This window comes from Triturus cristatus, chromosome 5_1, assembly GCF_964204655.1.
Source record: "Triturus cristatus chromosome 5_1, aTriCri1.1, whole genome shotgun sequence".
Classification (NCBI taxonomy): Eukaryota; Metazoa; Chordata; class Amphibia; order Caudata; family Salamandridae; genus Triturus; species Triturus cristatus.
The window spans coordinates 98358335-98381786 of NC_140587.1; the positions used below are offsets into that span (position 1 = coordinate 98358335).

Here is a 23452-nt window from a genome sequence, read left to right on the forward strand (position 1 = left end):
CTGAGGGTTTGACTAGAATAAATACACTTTATTTTATATATATATATCTGTTGTGGTGTCCTTTCATTTGGTATTCAAGGGATTATATATGGTATCACAGCTGGCTTCACATGCCATTCAGAGTTTAGCCTAAGACTGCTCTTGTCCATGCTACCACTAGGATAGCTGGTCTATAAGGTTGACTTTACAACCAATCACCATAAGGGTTGTTTGGACTGATATAAGGTGTACACTAGAACTAGTGACATCATACATCAGGCCAACTTCTCACATAACCTTTATAGGGATCCAAGTAAACAAATACCACGGCCATTTAAAAAAAAAAAATAGAAAACATAATTTATTATAAAGATGCTTTTAATTTTATCCATAATCTTAATGATGTGAGTTTGTGCTATTGAGTTGGTCTATGTTTCCTATGCCATCCAAAGAAGGAAACAGCTGCTATGCCTGGACATTTTATGATATGAAAATGAATAGTCCATTAATTATACCTAATCTAATGCTTTTGATCATGTCTTCTAACTTGAGGATGATTGAGTTGAAGCAAAGCTTGATATCTGGACTCCTGTGTCTGTATATCTAACTGTACATGTTTTGAAACCATTTTTATGGATTTTACATAGAATATTTATTAAGATCTTTTGCTAATTTTCTGTGCGATTCGTTTAAGGATATTGTTACGCAAATAAATGTTTACTTGATTCGATTTGACTGTCCTCCTCAAGAATGTAAGCAAAGAAGCGGTAGACTATATAAAGTATGGGTTCAAATACATGCTTTAAGTCTGGTAAATCGATGGATTCCCAGACTGACAACTCAGAACAAAACAAATGTCTGTGACTATGACAGATTTAATGCAGGGATAATTAAAGAGCTGAATGCAAGATTATATTTCTTTGAAACATTTTTAAGATATATCAAACACCTTTTACCTTATCAAATTTTTCTGGAGTATGTGTACCCACAATTGAGGGCATTGTCAACATTTCATTTTAAATTTACAGAAACAGTAAAGTGTTAAAATAAATAAAAGTGTATTAACTTTTCAAAATGAAAATGTGTCATCATATGATTAACATTTACAAACTGCGTTGAAAAATAATGATGAAAGTCAGAGCACATGCAGAGTACTCACCAGGAAATTAATAGTTGTATAGTTCCTGCCCAATCATGCACAGAATGAAAATATGTTCATACTTTAAATCCAAAACACACCAATGATCCTATTGTTCACGGTTTATGTTTTAATTAATCCAACCAATGCTGAAAGATGATACCTGGAGAGGGCGACTATGGAAGAGGGCTCACTAGAGGTTGAGTAAACATTTGCAACCAGATATTCCTGAGCCAAGGAGTGAATGTTTGGATAATAAAAGCGCCAATACCTTCGTAACGTAGCTGAATATAAAGAAGATAGTAGAGGCAGTCCACAGTTCGTTTGCGAATGTTGGGATGTGAATCAGAACACCTGGAAGACAGGCGCCCAATCAAAAGGCCCAGGTTATAGAATGGCATCACAGTCTGTGTAAAAAATAAAATAAAAAAATTAAAAGTTAATACAGTGAAGCACATGTCTAACATCTTTGCATTATTCACAAGGCAAGAGTATGCATGCACAATGTAGTATTCATATTAAACTGTGGAACGTTACGACTTCAAGCTGGAGCAAAGCTCAAGTGAGCAGCCTAAGTTTAGCAAAGCTACATATGAATAGTTTGTAATGAGCATTCCTTAACTTCTCTTATTTCTGAATGTATTCAATGCAATGGAGATGGAATTCTATATCGGTATTTTAGGCAGCAGACGAGTAGCTGCATTTTCAAGTGATCGCAGCTTCAGTTGTAGTTGTTTCTGGATCCCCAAATAGAGTGTGTTGCAATAGTCTATTCTAGGTAGAACTAATGCTAGATGACCATCTTTTGCATTTCCAGAGGAATGTATGGAAACACTTCCCTTGGCATTTTAAGGAGATGGAAGCACGAGGATGTGACCTGGTTGATATGAAAGGAGAAGCAAGGCTGTCTGTCAAACAACACCCCCAGATCAGATATGTAACTTTCTGAACCGGACAAGAAAGAGGGCCAATGTTGCAGGGCAACAAAGACTTCTCCCAGAACGAAGTATCAGAGCCGAACAGGATAGCATCCGTCTTTTCAGAGTTTAAGTTAGGCAATTTTCTTGCATCCATATAATGTTAGCCATGCAGTTTCTACATTTACTGGCTACTTAATCAACATCTGATGAAATAGACACCACTATTTGTGTGTTGTCTGCATAGGCCACAGCAACAAAGCAGTAAGACCTAATATAGGAAAGTGCCTCTTTTGGACATAGTTAGCCCTCACTTTTTGCCTGGAAAAAGATGCAATTTCGACCGGAAGTGCACTGGGTCCCTGCCAACTAGGTCCCCTGTGCTAGAAGCTCTTTCCCTAAACTGTACCTTTTGTTTACCAATTGGCACAACTTCAGTAACCCTTGTAACTCCCTAGTAAAGGGTAAACCTGATACCTAGGGCACTGAAGAGGGACCCCCAGGTTAACCCCAAGGTTAACTGAGAGAACGGTGTATAATACTCGTGTGTGTGAAAGCTGTGTAATTGAGTACCCCTGGACATAATTCACAGAAAACACAATGAATGAAACATAGAATCATGTGAGATGTTGTTATAAAGTAAATCAATATGGTAATAATGTCCAAAGATCATAACACAGATATTGTGGTGGGTCTGTAAGCAACAATTTTCAACAGATCGCAAGTAATTCATTAAGGAACAACCAGGCAAACGTTACTCATTTACACAGCTTTCACACACACGCGTATTATACACAATTCTCTCAGTTAAGATGGCTGCCACCATTCATCTACATTCATGTACACACTGGTACACGCCCTTCATCTTGGACCGGTGTTTAAATTGCATGCCGCGATATGTGCCTCTTACACACGCGGAGTCTTGAAGCACGCTCTCAGGACTACTGGAGTAAGTACACACCATCGGCTTGATCATTGAGCATGTACATTTAGTGATGTTTTCCTCCTGCATGGTTTAACTTTTTCTTTTACACTTGGTATCCTTTCGTATTCACTGAAACACCCCATCAGGTCATTTTTAATTCTGCACACCTTATCTGTTTAACGCACTGGACTCGGACGAAGTTGATATTGGTTGGTGACTTTCTATTTTTTGCTCGAGGCATTTTCACGTAGTCTTTATTTAGCCCGTAGTTCCCTTCGGAGGTGGCCGGCTCTATCACATTCCCATGGACGCGCTGTTAAACACGATTTAACCTCCTTATGATGAACACATTTCATATTGTTGTATAGGTTTCCTCATTGTATTTCATTTTAAATTTGTAGATTTATCTACTGATGAAGGGCAGATTGTCCGAAATGCATTGGAAAGCTAAAATTAACTGAATTAAATTCATTTTTGTTACAAAGGATGATGCCGCAATGCATTCTGGATATTCTAGTCTGGTTTTTACTTTGGAAATTAATCTAGTCTTGTAAAAAATTAACAAGCAATACATTGAATCATTGAATGAAGAATTTAGGACTACTGTTGTTATTTTGAATGAACAAAGAATTTTGATTCCTTTTCAAGGATTCAGTTGGTGCCTGGGGGGGACAAACCCCTATGTAGGGGGTGCGATTGAACAACAAATACTTAGCACTGCCCTCTGATAAGCCTAACTACTTGACCACATTAACACAAAAAAAGAGCCCTAGCATGATCTACTTTTGCCTCTGTAAACCAATAAGGATCTCCATGACCTCTCTGCACAGTGTACCCCATTGTGGTGCACTATATAGAGAGGTGGGTTTCCTGCACATAATAAGTTTAGCCAGGGGAGTGACGTAAAGGTTGAAAAGCTTGGGGGACAATAACGATCCCTAAGGCACCCCACAGAGTAAGATGAAAGCATTTGAGACAAAAACTCCAGAACCCAAACTTTGCTCTCTATTCGAGAGAAAAGAACGGAGGATGGTAAGGGCTGCACCTCTGAATCTGATACTTTAAAGACAGTTGACATGCGGAGAGTGGTTTACTGTGTCAAACATTGCAGAGAGATCAAGAAGAATCATTGCTCCCTATCACCTGAGTCCACCTGCCTACAAATCTCTTCCAATGAGGATTCTGTACAATGTAGCGCCCTCAAAACATTCTGAGAGGGATCAAGAATGTAATGGGCATCTAGGAATGACTTAAGGACTTAATTAAGCACCTTCTCCAGAATTTTAGTAGAAAGGGAAGTCTGGAGATTAGGCAATAGTTTTTAGTTTCCCATGGGTCCAAAGAAGGTTTTTTTCAGTAATGTGCAAATTGACGCACTCTTCCATTCTGCTGGAATTGATCTACAGACAAAACCCTATTGAGAAGTATGGCAAGATGTCTAGTGTTGTAAAGTAGGATCTACTTTCATGGTTACCCCCACTTTTTGCTGGTGTCCGTATGTTTTTTGACTAGTCTGACTGGGATCCTGCTAATCAGGACCCCAGCCACTTTACTTCCTCCCTAAATTGACCATAGTAAGTACTGTTTACATCCACAATTGGCTACTGGTGTAGCCGTGTAAGTCCCGAGTATATGGTACGAAGGTACCCAGGGCATAGGTACACAAGGGCTCTCCCATGGGCTGCAGCATGTATTGTGCCACCCATGAGAGTCCACTCAAAATGTGACTAAAGGTCTGCCATTGCAGCCTGTGTGAGTTTGGGCTAGCACCCATCACAACAGATGTAGGTTCTCTTATATCTGAGGTCACTGCACTTAAAACCTAGAAGTCACCCCTAAGATAGGACTTTCAGTCCTGAAGGCAGGGTGCTTGCTTGTAAGTGTGAAGGTGTCCCTGCATGAGCAGGACACCCCTGTAAACCCTAGAGTGGATTCCTCATGCTTTTTAAATGTGGTCAGCCTTTTAATACATATAGTGGACATCAGTCATTAAGAGACTGATGTGCACCGAACCCGGTCATGTTTGGTGTCAAACATGTTGGAATCATACCCCAACACAAATTCCAGTGTTGGAAGTATGATCCCATGTACTGGGGGCCCCGTTGGGGTACCCCCCTGTACTCCAGGTTACAGCCTTTCAGGGTCTGACAGCCTGCTAGTTCAGCTACCGACCCCAGGCACGAGTCTGCCCTCCTGCTGCTGAGCCAAGCTTGAGCAGGGGAAGGTAGAACAATAGGTTTCCTGACACAGAAAGGTATGACCACCTCTCAGACAGGACTTAGTGTATTGGCCTGGGATGGGGGCTCTTGCGATGGCCACCAGACTGCATTGAAAGGCACATTGGGTGCCCTCCTTGCATACTCCAGTTGAAGCCAGTTCTGGGAGCCCTTGGCACCTCTGTTGTGAAACTAGACAAGGTACATGGGAGTATCCTCCCTTCTGTCCAGCGCCCCCTCTCGGAGGGACCCCTGAGTCGTTCCAACCCTTTCCCTAGGGTACTTAAGGGCTTACCTGTCGGTGGGTCCTCAGATTCGTTGTGAGACAAGGCCCAAGCCTGAAACCACGCCACTCTTTGACCGTCTGGACACTTGGACTTCACCTGGAACTGAGACTGCACCAAGGAAGACTCCTGCTCCTCCTGGTTTCACTGTTCTGCAAGTCTTCTTTGTCGTTATGTTAAAAAAATTCTTATAAAGCGCACGTACACAGATTGGTTTCATGGCGTCTGTGTCTGTGTCTGTGCTTCTTCCAGCATCTTCACCAGACCTGTGGCCATCAAGGACACCCAAAGTAATCTCCCTTGGAGTGAAGGAGTCACTCCCTTGCATCTGCAGGCACCGCAATGAAGCTGGCTGGTCTGCTGCTCCTGACACTCCACGGACTTCGATAGGTTCAGCAACAAAGGTGGTGGTTCTACAACTCCCTCGAGGCCTGACCTGTCTGCAATTTTGAGGGCAGTATCACTCGTCGGAACCGCTGGACCAAATCCATGTGTACTGAGTTGACTTGCCACTGGCAATGCTTGTTGGCTCTGCATTTCAGAGCTCTTCAGGCTACAATAAGCTCCAGCTTTCAGCATCTCTACTTGCCAAGTACTGCGTCTTCACTGCATCCTCTGCACCATGGGCCTTCCTTCTTGGTCAGCTGCTCGAGGTCCTCTAGCGACTCCTGTGCCTTTGGCCTGTGGGTCCTCTTGACGGTGGTCTTCTGCTTCATTGGGCTCCCCGGTTTGCTCGGGCCTGCTCTGACTCTTCTGCATGTGGTGATTCCCTTGGACTTTGCTGGTCCCAACATTGTTCCTTCTTCGCTTCCCACACCTGTTGCAGCTGTCAAGGCATGTTGGTGCTCTTGCCGGACACCGACCCCCTGGTTCTCAACTTCTGACGTGGGACAGATCGTGCACGGCTCCTGGTCTAGCTCAGCATCGCCAGGTCCTCACAGCTACAGCGACATGGTCACCATCAACTCTTCTGAACCGTCTTTCATCGGTGGGCATTGCTCTTCCATGCCTCCTGGTCACCTCAGAGTGGCATAGACACCGTCTCCTCTGCTTACAGGTCCTTGACTTCCAGAATCCACCCATGAATTCCACTGGACTTTTGCACAGTCTTCTCCAGCGGCATCTTTACTGAAGTCCTCTATTGTTGTCTAGGGTGATTTCTGACATTACTTTGCACCCAGCTTCCCTGGCGTAGTTATCCTGGTTCCTGGGGTATCCCCGGGTGGGGTGACTCTCCAACCTTCTGTCTTCCACAGGTTGTCTTCAGGGTCCACTGGGAATGGTCCTTCTTCAAAACTGCAACTGAAACTTCCTTTTTGACTTCTATTGGACTCACAGCTGTGTTTCCACTTTGCACACAGCCTCCGTGGAGATCCTCTAAGTCTACTTGTCCAAGTCCCGACTTTGGTCGCAGTTCGCATTATACTTTCTTAGTATATAGTTTGGTCTCCCCCTGGAGACCACTATATTTTGTGCTTACTTACCTATAACTCAGCCTCCTATACCTAGCAACTGTATTAGAAACCATATGAAATACAAAAGGTGGACAAGGGTCTAGTGGTAAGCCTGACTTAAGAGTCTCAAGAAGTCTAATGATTCTATCCTCAGTTAAAGGAGTAAAGCAGTACAGCTCACTCCGAATGACTCCAACATCATCCCGCAATTCCTGAGATGATGACGGGAGGGAAGGGACAATACTTAGCTTATTTATCTTACAATTCAAGGAAAATTCCTTGTAGACACTATTCACCTTTGCCTGAAAAAACTCGGCCAGCTTTTTGAAAAATACATGTGTAGGAGTGAAGAGTTGATTTTTATTGCAATTAGAAAGAGTAGTAACTGTTTTAGAAAGTTATTTTGTCAAATCTTTAGCTGTGCACATTTTTTTGCTGAAATATCTAGACTTCTCCAGATTAATCAGCTTTTTGAACTCTTCAATAACTAGTTTATATTTCGTTTTTCTCGCTCATCACAATAGGCTATTCTCCAACTCCGTTCTTGAGCACTACATTTTTGTTTAAGTTTTTTTTAGTTCCGGCGTGTACCAGGGAGCAGAGGGGTTTTTCCTAAAGCTTTTTAGGGTTTTTTCAGGCGCTGCGTTGTCTAACCAATTGGTGAAGCTGGCTGTGTCCTCATCAATATTGCTATTTAAGGACATGCAATTATTATTCATCAGCTTTGCCAGCTCCAAGCTATCCATTTTCCACCAAGAGCGGGTCTTAATGGCTTTGGAAGAGGTATGGTATCCACAATTCCTCTCCTGAACTATAAGATTAAAACATACTGCCTTAAGTTCCAACCAGATTAAAGGAATACATTGAAACTTAAGCACATGGGTGATTTGTAGAAATGCCATCCAACATTATGGGTGGCAATGTGAGTCAGTTGAAAAATTATTTGATACAAATCAGAGCTACAAAGACCGTCTTTTAAATGTTCTGTGTCTGAATTCTCACTAAGCGCGAACCAAAAATTAAAAACCTCCTAAGAGTGACGTTTGAAAATTCAAAGCTGGACTCCACGAAGGTCCGAACAGATGATACAAAGCTAACTTTGGGGCCAGGTGGTAGATAGAGAAAAGAACCATTAGAAACGGTGGCATTATTAAATTTAAAGGTCAACAACCAGGCTTCACTATCCAAGTATGTAGCAGAACTAAATACTGCCTTATAGTGATATTGATAGACCACCTCCCCACCGTTTACCTTGCCCGTCTATTCTATACACATGTGACCCATCTGGGATGGCAGATCTCAAATCAGGATCTGACAAGGAGTCTAAGTTTGTGTAAGGAATACTAAATCTGGGTGAAAGGACCCATGCCATCCGCAAATTCATGCTTATTCTTTACTAGGGATCTCATATTTAATAGCAGACAGCAGTGGCGTAGCTGGGGGGCGGTCCGCCCCAGGCGGCACTATTTTGGGGGCGGACAAAGGCATTCGGATAAGGCTCGGCTTGCTTTCGTGGACGTTCGGGGATGGGCAAAGAAGGAATAGGACTCGGGCAATGTCCGCTTCTTTTTTGTGCTGGCAGCTGTAGCCCCCTCTCTTCCTATTATTCCCTCTCTTTCTGTCTTGCTCCTCACTTGCTGAAAACCGTAACTTGAAGAACCGGTTCACAACCTCTCTTTCCTTCTTTCATTTAGTTACTTCCCTGTGAAATGGATCCAAAAAAGAAAAACACTCTTGCGGAAAATGCCCTTTTTCTTACATTTTTCTATTCCAAAGTGCAGCGGGATGGAGAGAAATAGAAGGTTTTATGTTTAAAACGTTTTTATTGAAACAAAACAAACCATGGGGGAGGGGGATAGGAGGTTAGGGTACATATAATACAATCAAAGAAAAAGGGGGCAACACAAGAGGGTTGGCGATGGATAGCTCGATGGGCCAGGGGAAAAGCACAATAAATGAAAGGCTAGAAATGCAATCTATGGAATCCCTGCGTGCATATCCAACACCCCAAATCTGAACAATGAAAGCCAGCATCAACTCAACGAGGCACAATCCACCCCCCCCCCCCATCCCCCAGCCCCCCAGTAAAGAGAGGAAGAAAGAAAAAACAATATCCCACCCCCCCCGTCCTATGGTCCCGCGCCAGATTAGTCCTCACCAAGAAGCCCCGCACCCCCCCCCCCCCGAGGGCCCCGTCTCACATGTGATCTAGTCCGCCGGGATCACCGGCGGCGTCAACCTGAGAAGCCTAAGATACCTCGGGCAGGTGAGCTCCCGGAATTCGGTGGACAGCAGCGCTAGAAAGGGTTGCCACAGCTCTTCAAATTGGTCTGTCTCCCCCGCCACCGTAAGCGACAGCTTCTCCATTCCCAGCACATGCCAAAGCCTATGCAACCAGCCCGTGATGGAGGGGACAGTGGTGGTGCGCCAGTGGATAAGGATGTTCTGGACCGCAGACCCCAGCGCAATCGCGATCTGCCTGCCCCTGCGGGACTTCAGTGGGTACATTAGGTCATTGGGGAGGCCCAGCAGGACATACGCCGGGAAGCGCGGCAGCTCTATCCCAAAGTGCTTATCCACCTCGTCCAAAACTTCCTTCCAGTAAGCGGTCAGCACGGGGCAATCCCAAAGAATGTGTGAGAGGGTACCCTCCTGCCCGCAGCCCCGCCAGCACCCCTTGTCAGTGTGTTTATGCATTTCATGCAGTCTCTCCGGGGTGTAGTACCAATAAGTGGACACCTTGGTAAAGGTCTCCGTAAGGCCCGTGTGATACGCAGAGTGCTGCGCCCGATACGCAATTTTGTCCCATTCCTTGTGGCTGAGTGTCCTACCCAATTCCCTGTGCCAGCGCTCCCTCCCCGGATTGTAATAGTGAAACGGCGGGGGTTGTAGGTACTTATACAGATCGGTAATTAGCTTAGCGTCGGAGGTCCGGGTGGCCAGCCACCTCTCATACGGTGTAATTTGACGAGCAGCGGTGTCACGCACTTGGGGCTGGAGGGCCCAATGCCGAACCTGCATGTAGCGCAATCTGTCCAGCTCCGTCAGGCCGAACTCCTGGCGGAGTTGCTGAAAAGGAATCACTCCCTCCGGGCCATAGACCTGGAAGAGCGCCCTGCAGCCCGCCTGCACCCAATGGGAGAAAACTCCCGGCTCCATCCCTGGGGAAAAGTCCGGGTTGCCCACTATGGGTGTGAACGGCGAAGGGAAGGTGGTGAGGCCCCGAGCCTCACAGACTGCATCCCACACCCGCAGGGGGACCCGCGTAACGAAAGAAGCGTATAGGTTAGGGGGGCGATGCGCGCGGCGCAAGAATGGAACCTCTTGTAAGGTGCGGCCCGCCACTGCCTGGTCTTGAAAGAGCCAGTGTTTGTCGGACTCCCACCTGCTCCACTCCACCAGATAACGCAGCTGTGCCGCCTGAAAGTACTTACGGAGGTCCGGAATACCGAGACCCCCCGCCTCCGGAGCAAGCGTGGAGAGGACCCTCTTCATTCGTGGCTTGCGGCCCTGCCACACAAAGCGGGATTCGCCCCAACCAGGACAGTAGGCCCTTGCTCCAGCGACCAAGCTCCTCCTTGATCTTCCTGCTGAGGGAGGCATAATTGGCCGTTACCATCTCCGGCAATGTGGGCGCCAGCAGAATCCCCAGGTATGGCACCGTGGACGAGGACCATGGGGAAGAGTCGCTGAAGGTCCCTCCTGGTGTCCGCAGCCAGGGACACGTCTAACGCCACTGACTTGCTCATATTCATTTTGAAGCCGGCCGCACAGGCAAAGGCGTCCAGTTCCCGGAGGCAAGCAGGCAGCGACCTCCTAGGGTCGTCCAAGGTCAACAGGACATCGTCCGCGTAGAGACTGACAGTGTGGACATACTGGCCCATCCGGACCCCAATAGCGTCCGGGTTATCGCGAATCCTCTGAGCAAACGGCTCCATGTAGAGGGCAAACAAGAGCGGCGAGAGGGGGCAGCCCTGCCTCGTGCCGCGTTCGATGGCAAATCCGCCGGAGCTACACCCGTTGACCCGTACCGACGCTGAAGGATGCTTATAACAGTTGAATACCATGGTGCGGAACTTATCCCCGATTCCCAATTTCTTGTGAACCAGCTCGAGATACGGCCAGTGAACTCTGTCGAAGGCCTTCTCCGCATCAACAGACAGCAACATCCGCTCCCCCGGGATCCGCGAGGCCTTCTCCAGAACATGCGTCACCCGCTTGGTATTGTCAACCGTCTGTCTGCCGGGTACAAAGCCAGCCTGGTCCGCCTCCACCAATCCGGGGAGGTGCGGACCCAGCCGGGACGCTAGAATCCCTGAATAGAAGGTTTTAAATATGAAAACAAATACATAACTAAATAAAGCAAGACAGAGGGGTGGCAAAGTGGCCAGATTGGTTTTATTCACATCCAAACACATCAGCCTCACTTTACAGAGTTTGCCAGTGAAGCGCTACGTTTGTTTTCTCGTCTTTCTTTGAACAGCATTGTTGTCCCCAGGTGGGAAAGTGCACCATTCCTGGAGGTACTGCAATACCTGGTTGATGGGTGGATTGGAAAACAAAATTTGTACCATGGCTCGGTTTATGGATGTGGTCTTTTTAAACCATACTGCTCATGTTTATTAAGGATATAAGCAATGGACATTGAAACGGTTCCCTTCCCTTCAGGGCCCTCTAGTCATTTCCTTAACTTTTCAGGAAAACCACTTGCTGATTTCTGAATAGTGAGTGAGAGATCGTTAAGGTAACCAGGTTGTTTCTGCTTACATTTCACATGCTTTACTTAATCTTGCATTCCCTAGGAGTGTTTGGTTTTACTTTTTTTTTTTTAGGCAGCATATTACTCTTATCAAGTGCATAATTTGAATTGAGCCACAACCAAGTGTTTATAGCGGGCACAATTAGGTTGTAGCTGAAGGCAGTGCGAGTTTCTCTCAGTGGGGCAATATGGTGTTCAGTGGGGGAGAGGATGTGGCACTATGGCCAGAGCTGTCGAATTTGGAACTGGGGAACTGGGTTCAAGCTTCATGACCAGTCCACCAAACCACTCTACTGAGGGAGCATATTCCCATGCTAGACCTTAGTAGGCCCCACTAGACCTTAGAAGGCTTGATGTCTTAGCACAAGCGGGTGTACCCTAGTGGTGTCAATTGTGAGTTGACCTTGAAGGCCTGTCCACCACAATCCATACTGAAGTTCATCTCCAGTCTTGCGGGCAGGCCTATGAAGCAGCACACCCTAGAGCAACAGTGATCCAGTCACTGTGACTCTGTCACTAAGGTCACATGAACCTTGAGCAGGTTAGGGCGGTGCAAACGGTGTGATCGCACTGGGTACCTATTTCGGGTGGGTGCGTAGTGTTTGCAAGTATATTATGGTTTAAAAAAAAACTTGCTGCCTCCTTCCTGGCCTCCAGCAATTTTCAGAAACAATAAAAATGTCATGATAACTTCGGTGATTAATGTTCTTCCTAAAGAGGGATCCGAGTTTTGTCTAGTGGAAGGGTTGACTCCTGGAAAGGTAACACAGAGGTTTAATGTGCCTGCTGCAAAGAACATGTACCATGCAGATCACAAAGTGCATTGCGTTAATGGGGGGACCATGATGAATGGTCATTTAATGTCAGCTGTAGATGATGGATCCCTGAACAGTGTCATGTATGTGCATGTTTGCATTGTGCTGAGGGGATTACCAGGTAATTATTCACGCAGCTCTCTGATGATGTCACATGCGGTTTTTCTGAGTCCCCAGATAGATCATGCAGTCTGTGTGTTCTCTTTTGTACTGCCAGTCACCGGTGTATTCAACTGTGTAGCCTTGGACCATGTCATGTATGTGCATGTAACTTGCATGATTGAGGTAACTATTAGCAGCGATACTACGTGTCTCTCGGTCCTCTTTCAAGTGCTTGCCGTCCTTTTCCCCCAGCAACCCCCCCCCTCTCCCCAGGGGCAGTAATCTAAGGGATAGCCCCGGGCGCCACAAGCTCTAGCTACGCCTCTGGCAGACAGCTGAGGGATTCTGCTGAGCACCCCGATACTTGAGAGCTACTTATGGGGTTAATTGAAGCTTCGCTGTTACTGCCAGCAGTAGGCTGAAGATTGAAAACATAGCTGCAATTCTGACATTGACATACATCAGAAACAGCGTTACACTTAAAAACTTCAAATCCAGTTTGCTCACTTCTACGCCCGATGTGCAGTAACTCCTCCCTTGCACAGATCAGCAAGCAGGCAGGGGTTCTGGCCCTTGGCGCTGTCCCGCCGTGGATGTGCTCAGAAAGTCATAGGGGGCGTTGCCGTGGGTGTGGCCAGCCGCCGCATATACAAGCACGCCTCGGAGGAAGCTGAACGAGGGGGAAACAAAGGCACAGCAAAGACGGGTCCGGCATCCCCTCTCTCACAGTAACGGTAAAGCAAAGTCACTTCTTTAGTGTATGGATTTGGCGAACGTTTGGAGAATTTTGGGACTATTGTCAGCATGACCAGATACGTTTTTCCGCAAGTCCTTAATGGTGAACTCATCGACTTCGGTATCAATGGAGAATATTATTCAATTAGTAGCATTCAACTGGTAAATACCATCACAGTGCAGAAGCAAAGTAAGCCTGGATGCCAGCAGCCTTACGCAAGAAGTGTGGGAGAGCCAAAATACACAGCGCGAGTCCTAGGCAGACTACATAATGCAACTCTAAATTTTGAGATCCCGAGCAAGATACACTTGATGCCCGATATCCATGCACTAGATCTCCAAGTCTCCCTTAGGGATCCATTGTGAGGTGGCATCTATAGGAAAGTACTCCTTTTGTCTGCATCTTTGACTGAATGTGTACTGGGTTCCTGCTAATCAGGCTTCCAGGGCCTGTGTTCTGTGTCAAAACAGTATCTTTGTTTCCACAATTAGCACACCACTAGTTCACATATAAGACCATTGTAAAAGGTACTTGTGGCACCAAAGGCACTGTGACCAGAGAGGGTCTCTAAGGGCTGCAGCATGTATTATGTCACCCTAAAGAACAAGTAACGATATATCTGTAAGAAACATTAGTCAGTTAGATTCCTCACCTTAGAATATCCCCAGGCGTCAGGCTGGATCCGGAAAGATTTTCCGTCAGCAATACCCTTGCGCGTCGCTAGGCGTCGTCTGCGGCTCCACGTCCGTCGTCGTGCGCCGGGATGACGTCGGAGTACTTAGACGCCGCCCTCACGTGCTGACGTCAGTTCTTGTACATAGCTTTCCGCGCCAGGAACGCTGAGCCATGCAAGAGACCGACACTGGTGCCAAAAAATTCTAGGGCCCTGAAAGGGATAACCTCAACCCTAGATATCAGTTCGCAGAAGGGGGAGGATGGGTGGGTCGGTGAGGATTCTAACTAATGTTTCTTACAGATATATCGTTACCGAAGGTAAGTAACTTGTTCATCTGAAAGAAACACGTTAGTTAGATTCCTCACCTTAGAATAGATACCCCAGCAATACCAACCGCGGTGGTGGGTCTGCGAACCAAGATCACACCAGAAAGTCCTGGAGGACAGAACGGCCAAAGAAGCCATCCCTCCGGACTTGGCTGTCAAGGCAATAATGTTTAGCAAACGTGTGCAGCGAGGCCCACGTTGCTGCCTGACAGATGTCCTGCAAGGGGACTCCCCGGCCCAGGGCAGTTGTCGCCGCTGTGGCCCGAGTGGAATGGGCCCTCAGCCCTACAGGAGGTTCCTTTTTAGCCAAGGAGTAACAAGCTTTGATGCACAAAACGACCCACCGAGAGATGGTTCGCTTGTGCACCGCCCGCCCCTTCTTAGCGCCCACGTAGCCAACAAAGAGTTGGTCGTCCACCCGGAACTGCTTGGTGCGGTCCAAATAAAAGGACCGCGCCCGTTTTGGGTCCGTTTTGGGTCCAGACGGTGGGGCCTCTCTTCCTCTTTCGAAGGATGCGGAGGCGGAAAGAAGGTGGGCGACGGAACAGACTGCCCGATGTGAAAGGCAGTTACCACCTTAGGGAGAAAGGAAGGACGAGTCCTGAGAGCAACTTTGTCCGGATGGACAGAAAGAAAAGGAGGCTTAGAAGAGAGAGCCTGGAGCTCACTCACCCTTCTAGCAGAGGTGATGGCTACCAGGAAAGCAGTCTTAAGCGTCAAGAGACGAAGGGGACAATTATGAGGTGGCTCAAGGGGAGCGCACATCAGAAACGTCAAGACCAGATTCAAATCCCACTGAGGCATTACGAAAGGGAGAAGAGGAAACATGTGAGTAATGCCCTTAAAGAAGCGAGAAACAACAGGGGATTTGAAAAGAGAAGGCTGATCAGGAAGCCGTAAGAAAGCAGAAATAGCAGAAAGATAACCTTTAAGTGAGCCATGGAAAGAAGACAGAGGAGAACCTCAGAAAGAGGGGTGGAAAGGGGATCCACAGCCTTTGCTGTGCACCATGCCACAAATTTGTTCCACCTGCAGGCGTATACCGATTTTGTGGAGGGACGCCTGGCTGCCAGAATAACATTACAGACTTCAGGAGGCAAGTAAAATGGCATCAACTGCTGCCGCTCAATCTCCACGCATGGAGGTGAAGGCTGGACAGCTTCGGGTGGAGGACCGTCCCCTGCTGCTGCGCCAGAAGGTCCTCCTGAAGAGGCAGTCATATCGGGGGATCGATCGACAGACTGAGTAGCTGGGGATACCAGAATCTTCGTGCCCAATCCGGAGCCACCAAGATGACTTGGGCCCGGTCGCACTTGATCTTCTTCAGCACTCTGGGCAGAAGTGGTATAGGCGGAAAGGCGTACAACAGACCGCAACTCCACTCGTGATGAAAGGCATCCCTGAGCGAGTGCCGCCTTGGAAACTCCAACGAGCAGAACTGCTGACATTACGCATTCTCTTTGGTGGCGAATAGATCTAACCAAGGCTCTCCCCACTGCCGAAAGAGGCCTTGCGCCACGCCCGAGTTCAGACGCCATTCATGATGCATCCTGCACCAGCGGCTGAGTTAGTCTGCTCTGGCGTTCAGAGAACCTGCCAGATGTTGAACCACCAGGGTGATGCCCTGATGTTCCAGCCATGTCCAGAGGCGCAGAGCCTCCTGACTAAGGGTCCACGACCCCACCCCACCTTGTTTGTTGCAATACCACACGGCGGTGGTGTTGTCCGTGAACACCTGCACTACACTTCCCCGGACAGAGGGAAGGAATGCCTTCAGTGCAAGCCGGATCGCCCTCAGCTCCAGAAGGTTGATATGGAGCCAGGACTCTGTCAGAGACCAGACGCCCCTGATCTTCGCCTCTCCCATGTGGCCCCCCCATCCTAGGAGAGACGCATCCGTCACCACTATGTGCTCCGGTTGGGGTAGGTAGAGGGATCTGCCACTGACCCAATCGCGATCCGTGAGCCACCACTGCAACTGTCTCGCAGTGCCCTCTGAGATCAGGACGTGGTCGGACAGGTTACCCCGATGCTGGGCCCACTGAAACTTCAGGTCCCACTACAGAGCCCGCATTCGCCATCTGGCGTGATGCACCAACAGGATGCAGGAGGCCATCAGATCCAGAAGCCGCAGCACCTGACCGAAACCCAGGATAGAGGCTGAAAGATGGGAAGCAGAGCCTGAATATCCCGGACCCGCTGTTCCAGAGGATAGGCCTGGAACTGCGCCGAGTCCAGACCCGCTCCGATGAAGAGGAGCTGCTGGGAGGGACTCAGATGCTACTTTGGCACGTTGATGGAGAACCCCAGCGAATGCAAGAGGTCTGCCGTAGTCTGGAGGTGGGAGACGACTGCCTGGGACGAGCCCGCCTTCAACAACCAGTCGTCAAGATAGGGGAAGACTGGAACCCCTGATCTGCGCAGATGAGCTGCGACCACCGCCATCACTTTCGTGAACACCCGAGGGGCACTGGTAAGGCCAAAGGGGAGCATGGTAAACTGAAAAGGTTTGTGGCCTACCGTGAACCGTAGGTAACACCGGTGGGCAGGCAGGACTGAGATGTGAGAATACGCATCCTGCAAGTCCAACGCTACCATCCCGTCTCCAGGGTCGAGGACAGACAGGACCTAAGCCAATGTCAACATCTTGAACTTCTTCCGGAGGATGGGGTTGAGATCTAAGATAGGACACAAGCCTTTGTCCTTCTTGGGCACCAGAAAGTAGTAGGAGTAGCATTTGCGACCTACTTCTGGGACAGGGACGTGCTCGATAGCTGTCTTGGCCAAGAGAGCTGTGACTTCCTGGCGGAGAAGGACCAAGTGATCCTCCGACATGCGATGGAATGTAGGTGGCATGGATGGACGGGTAGTCTCGAAGGGAAGGGAGTAGCCCCTTTGGACTATCTGCAAAACCCACCTGTCCGACTTGATGTAGTGCTAGTAGGGGAGGTGATGGCGTAACCGTCCACCCACTGGTAACTTGTGGCCCTGAAATGCCAGACTAGGAAGGTTTGGAGGCAGCTGCAGAGGGGGCACTGGTGGGCTGGCCTGCTCGCTGTCCCGAAGACCCTCGGCGTTGGGTCCAACGTCCCCAGCCGTGCAGAGCTTGAGCAGCTTGCGCCGGCCTGTGGCCCTTTTTAGAACGTGGTGGGGCACCCCTTCCGTAGCCACGAAAGGGGCGAAAGGCAGACTGCACAGGGCACGAGGTGGTAGTAAGGCCCAAGGATCTGGCTGTAGACCTAGAGTCATTGAAGTGATCAAGCGCGTTGTATGCCTTGTCGCCAAACAGGCGACGGCCATCAAAGGGCATGTCCAAAAGTGTCGATTGGACATCCCCGGAGAAGCTAGTGGACCTCAGCCAGGCGTAGCGTCTCAGGGCTACCCACGTGGAAATCGTCCTGCCTAGCAAGTCAGTGGTGTCCAGTCCACAGCGGATGGCTAACTTTGCTGCATCCTCACCCTCGACAGGCACACAGGAGAGTACAGTCCGGGGCTCCTCTGGGCACTGTGGTAGCACTTGCACAAACGTGTCCCATACGGAGTGAGTATAACAGCCCAAGAGACATGTGGTGTTCACCGACCTCAGTCCTAAGCTGGCGGAAGAAAACATCTTCTTCCCAAGATGGTCCAGCTTCTTGGATTCTCTATCTGAGAGAGCAGTAGGGAACGCACCTTTGGAGGTGGAGGCTTGGACCAACAAGCTCTCAGTGGTAGGGTGTTGGGAGAGGAAAAGTGGGTCGCCAGAAGCCGGGCGGTGGCGTCTGGCAATCATCCTGTCCACAGGAGCCTTTGTGCTGGGTTTGGACCACGTGCCCAGTAGGATGTCCATGAGGGCTTCATTGAAAGGCAGCAGGGGCTCTGAAGAGGCTGCTGCTGGCTGAAGCCCCTCAGTCAGGAGGTTAGTCCCGACTGCCACCGTAGGAAGCTCAAGGCCTCAGCTGCCCTATGCAACACCACAGTGTATGAGGCTCCCTCCTCCGTAGTAATGGACAGGGAAAAAGCATACCACAGTCTGGGGAAGTATCCAGACCACTGGCATCCCCACCTTCTCTCTCCAGTCTGGCACTTCCAGGTGGTCTGCCAAAGGGTCAACAGATCCCTCCCAGTCTTCCTCACCTGGCTGCCAGTCAGGGCGAAAGGGAACGCCAGGGATGACCAACGGTACAAAAGTACCCCCCTGCGCCGATACCGGCGCCGGTTAACACCGATCCGGCTCCATATTCAGGGGGAGGTCGGGGTCGCCGCCGGCCAGGGACATGACCGGCGTCGGAAGCGGCGGAGGTGTTGTCAGTGGAATCAGCACGGGGAGTGCGCCGCAAGATCGACAGGCGCAGATCCAGATCTGGATCGCTGAGGGTCCTGAAGCGCCAGTAACGGATCCGGCGGCATCGAAGGCCTAGAGCCCCTAACCGAGTCCGCGGGGCGCAAAGGCGCGCCGGCAGAGTCAGGCGCCCCAAAGGAGGAGTGGAGAGCTTCCTAAAATGCACGCAGCTGGGTAGGGGGCGTTCCGGCTCCTGGGAAGGGAAGATAGCTCGAAGCTGTCCCAGCTGGCTTCACTGGCGGAGCCGAAGGACAACAACTTACCGTGTCCCGTCAGTTGATGGACAGGAAAAAGGCGAAGAGCGATGGTGCTTCTTCGCCTTCTTCTTGTACTTCGACTTACCCAAAGACTGCGATGACGAATGGTGGTGGTGGATCCGTGACCTCCCTCTCAACTGGGACTTTGAGCAACGCAGAGCCAACTGCCAGGCCTCCAGAAGCTTTTGAGTTCAAGGCACGTCAGAGCATGACCTCGGGTCATGGTTGCGCTCCAGGCTCAAAAGGCACACGAGGTGAGGGTCAGTAACCGACATCAGTTTGTGATCGGAGTCACAGGGCTTGAAGACGGGTCCAAGACGGGACATCCCTGCATGCACCAGGAGTCCGAAGACACAGAAAAAAAAATATGTCGACAAAAGTCGAAAAACAGTTAGTCAAAAAGTGACTAAGGGTACCGTCCTCTCCGGATCTGCGCTGGCTGACGTGGAAAAAGAAAGAACTGATGTCAGCGCCCAGGGGCGGTGTATAAGTAAATACCGCGATGTCACGACAGTGACCACGACGCTGAACACATAGTCGACCGACCCCACCTACCGACGTGCAGGGGTACTGCCAAGAAAAAATTCTCTGGATCCAGTCTGTCGCCTGGGGGTAATTCTAAAGGTAAGGAATCTATAACCAATAGTCTCTTTCAGATCCACATTTTGAATGTCCCCAGAAATAATAATTGGAGGGGGCAAAACCTTTTGCCTGGCGGGCTTAGGCGTAACTTGTCCTGCTTGCTCAACAGGGGTATGCGGAGGAGGCGGAGGTTGTTGCGGAGCATTAGCCTCTGGAAAGCGTTTGGAGTAATCATTTAACATATGATAAAAGTCCATCACCAATGAAACAGATACGTTCACAGATGTTCCCTAAAATGGCGAGGATCTTCTTCGTCATAGGGATAGCGTTCTTGAAACGATTCTGGCTGTTGTACCGTAGCCGTATCAGTAAATGAATACTTTCCTGCCAAGTAAGAAGAAGGAGTTATAGAAAAAGAGTAGACCCAAACAAAGTCACTCGGACCTAGGTTTTTAAAAGTAAATAAAAACTTGATGCGATAGTATTCCGTAACTCAAAGTTCAACGTTATTTAATCACATTGAACGAAGGTTCATATATCAACAGAAAATATACAAATATGTACCTGTGCCCCACGCAAAAAGGGGAAGAAAGGGAGAAGGTATTGTGCATCAAGTGAGGATTGAAGGAGTGAAAGGGAAGGGTAGTGACATTAAATCCATCACACCATTATTAACAGTAAAAAAACGGCTTTTCTCAGCCTCACAGTTAAACAAATAATGAATACACAGCCATTTGTTTCTAATAGCACAGTTGAACAAATCACTGTTGACTAAACTGGTACACAAAGGAAAGCATGTCGATGTTTCGACCCCCAAATCAAGTAGGCTGTTTAGGTCCTTACGACTTCCTCACGACTGAATGTGGGGCACCTGAGGAAATTAACAAAGGTGGTTCTTGGTTTCTAGTGTATAAGGATATTTACAAGAGTGTAGGATAAAGCATAAACTTAAAACTACCATCAACTATAGGCGGGCACACTAGCTCCAAAGGCAGAGAACGGAGGGATGGCACCTGTAAGCTAAGTTGAGGGCCATCAGGACAAGATCACGTATATTAAATAGGGGTATGTACAACCATCTTAAAAGAGAGCAATCAATCTAACTTACTAGATATAAATCTTAAGGGTTCTACACTGCTGGAAATCACTCCTTGATGCAGGGGCATTATTTGTAAATAATGAAGTCAGTATTGGGCCCAGATGAACTTTAGAGTTCCGAAAATAGCTGTGTTAAAACATGGATAAAAGAAAGGGACCAAAGGTCAACCACCACTATCTTTAAAAGTTTACTGTAGTCTAATCAATTGTACGTAAGGAGAAAGGAAGGAGAGTGTTTTTACCTTAAGAGGAGGAACACATTCTCAGTTTCCTTAAAGCTCCACGTAGTAGTCCGTCTGTAAGTGTATAAAGAAGAGAGAAAAAACTATCCTTAATGGGATCCCCACAAGAGGCCTCCCATCACGAGCAGGGCGAGGCAGGCAGACATTAGAAATGTCAACTGTAGGTAACGCGGTCCGAAAAGTCGACCATGAACAATTTGGAAATAAATACCTTGTTCCCTCTCCATGCGTCCGTCTCTGTCAAGCAAAACGGAGCACTAGCAGCCTCATTGTTTAAGTACGGGGCTTGCCTGCGCAGTGCACGCGCTTTCCATGTAGAGGCAGCTGCTCGATGCTTGTCAAGATTTGAAAAGTGGATGCAGCGTCTGTATGGTAAAAAGACTTCATGCCTAGTGATTTGCAATAAATAATGGCTCATGTCCCTGATTTGGAAGAAACCTATGATTTGAAAGATTATTATTAATTGTATTGCGTTTTCATAAGTAAAGATTGGGTTGATATGGTAAAAAAAACACTGCATGTCGAGTGTTTTACTCAAGGCTCGTATTCTTACGTTTAAAAACTAATTGATACTGAAAGATTAAAGTTAATCATATTGCGGGCTCATAGGTGAAGATCGTATTAGTGAATGGCTCCTGTTCCTTAGTTTGAAGAGATCTATTTTTGAATTATTAGTGGGCTCATAAGTAAGAAACGGGTAGATATTAGAGGTTATGCATGGTAAAAAGACTAAATGCCTAGTGATTAACCTCGTTGAATGGCTCGGGTTCTTTAGTATAAAAGCCCATTGGCACTGAAAAATTATTGTTAATCATATTGCGGGCTCGTAGGTGAAGATCGGATTAATATTATGCCACAAGTGTATCGTGGTGACTTATTCAGGGAGAATGAGAAGAAGATGTGTCAAAGCTGGACTATGTGCCATAGTTGGTGAATTCAGCCTCGTTTCCAAAATAGTCTATAAATGTTATACGGCAATTTCATTAAACTGTTGGGAAAGACTGCCTATATACATTCTTTCGACACTAAAGGGTACGAGATTAGTCACTATTCCTGCCGGTTTCCATTCTATGACATCACTCATGTGCTAGGTTAGTCTCTTCAGCGCCTCCTCAAGTTCAAAACTCGTTGGCTTTAACCATCTTGTCACAAGATTTGAATGTTGATTCCCTGAATTCCGCCCCTGCACCTGCAGTAGAATCCACCCAGCAGGCACTCTCTCAGCCTGTCCTGAACCAGTCTTTATTTCATAGCAATCCGGTATTCTCCCCAGGGTCCCATGAACAGCAACAACAATTGGCCCCTAGTCAAAAGGTGCGGAAGATATTGGATATCTCTCAAAAAACTGCTTCTAGCTTAGTTTCAGATCCTGTAGACTCTGTAGACCCTGTTGAAATTCAGATGGACGATTCAACAAGACAGTTAGATATTAAAACGATGCTTAATCATGAAGAGGTCTCAGGAGAATGAAATTGCTTCTCTTCATCTCCGCCTAGGAAAGATAGAAGATGCATTGGCCTGTTTTCCAGTCAAAATTCAGGAAGCGGAGTCCAGGATCTCTCAATTGGAGGACCAGATGACCGGATTGTTTAGCAAAGTTCGAGAAGCTACAAAGGACAGGAGTACACTAGAAAATAAGCTCAAGGAGCTGAAAAATCATTCACGGCGTTCCAGTGGGAGTTCCCGAGAGAATCGAAGGAGCCCAGACATCGCAATGGGTGGAATCCTTTATTAAGGATAAAGTCCTCCCCGAGTTTAGCGGGGATCTTACAATCACCAGGGCCCATCGAGTTCCGTTCCATCCCTTGCCAAGCACGAGTGGCACCTGCACCATTGTAGTCAACTTTGCTGACTATCGAATAAAGGAGAGGATCCTGTCCAAAGCCATACAACAGAGACAATTCCCGGTCAACGAAACCTCCAACTGTAGAATTTTTCCCGATATGTCTGCCGCTGCTGCTCGGAGACGTAAAGAATTTGTTAAGCTGCTTTTTTTGTTCAAAGCTCAAGGCGCTCAAGCATCAATTGCCCAACAGTCGAAATTGCGTGTGCTTGTTAAGGGGAAATTCCATATGTTTGCTAACCTAGAAGATGCACAGGATTTTCTTAAGGAAATTTCTAGTTCATAATGAAGAAATTGACTCAAGAATGTTTTTCTTCTTATTGATAGCTATTATCTGTCTCTCCAGGGTTTAAAATCAACTATTGTATGTATTTTCCCCTTTTTCCTACTGCTTTTTTTTTTTTTTTTAAATATCTTTTGGCAGTCAGGTTCATAGCATCCTTGTGCCGGGGAGGGGGGGTGGGGGTTACCCTGGGTGCAGATTCATGCCACCCACAAAAATAGTTAGGGGTAGTAAGAGGTGGTTAGCGTGTTGGGACACCTCTTTTGGGGGTTGGGTTCAGAGGGTAAGGGTAGGCGTAGGGGGTTTAAAAGAGAATAGTAGTAAAAAGAGCAGAAGCAGGGGCATTGGAGTAAAAGCTTTTAAGAAAATGGAAGTGTTTAAATGTTTCAATTTCGGTATGCTTTTTTCGATTTTTTTTATTTCTATCCATCAACAACTAGGACAAAATGAGTAGTACGTGTCGCACTATTTCTATTAATGTTAATGGGATATTAAACAA

General features: G+C 47.7%; 1 protein-coding gene across 2 annotated transcripts in view; it reads right to left on the reverse strand.

The window, feature by feature from the left end:
- MROH1 (maestro heat like repeat family member 1) overlaps positions 1-23452 on the reverse strand; it is a 2508022-nt gene that overhangs the window by 824964 nt on the left and 1659606 nt on the right. For both annotated transcript variants that reach the window (XM_085604508.1, XM_085604507.1), the window contains one exon: positions 1389-1524. In XM_085604508.1, coding sequence (XP_085460634.1) covers positions 1389-1524 — 136 coding nt within the window. The remainder of the gene's footprint in view (positions 1-1388; positions 1525-23452) is intronic.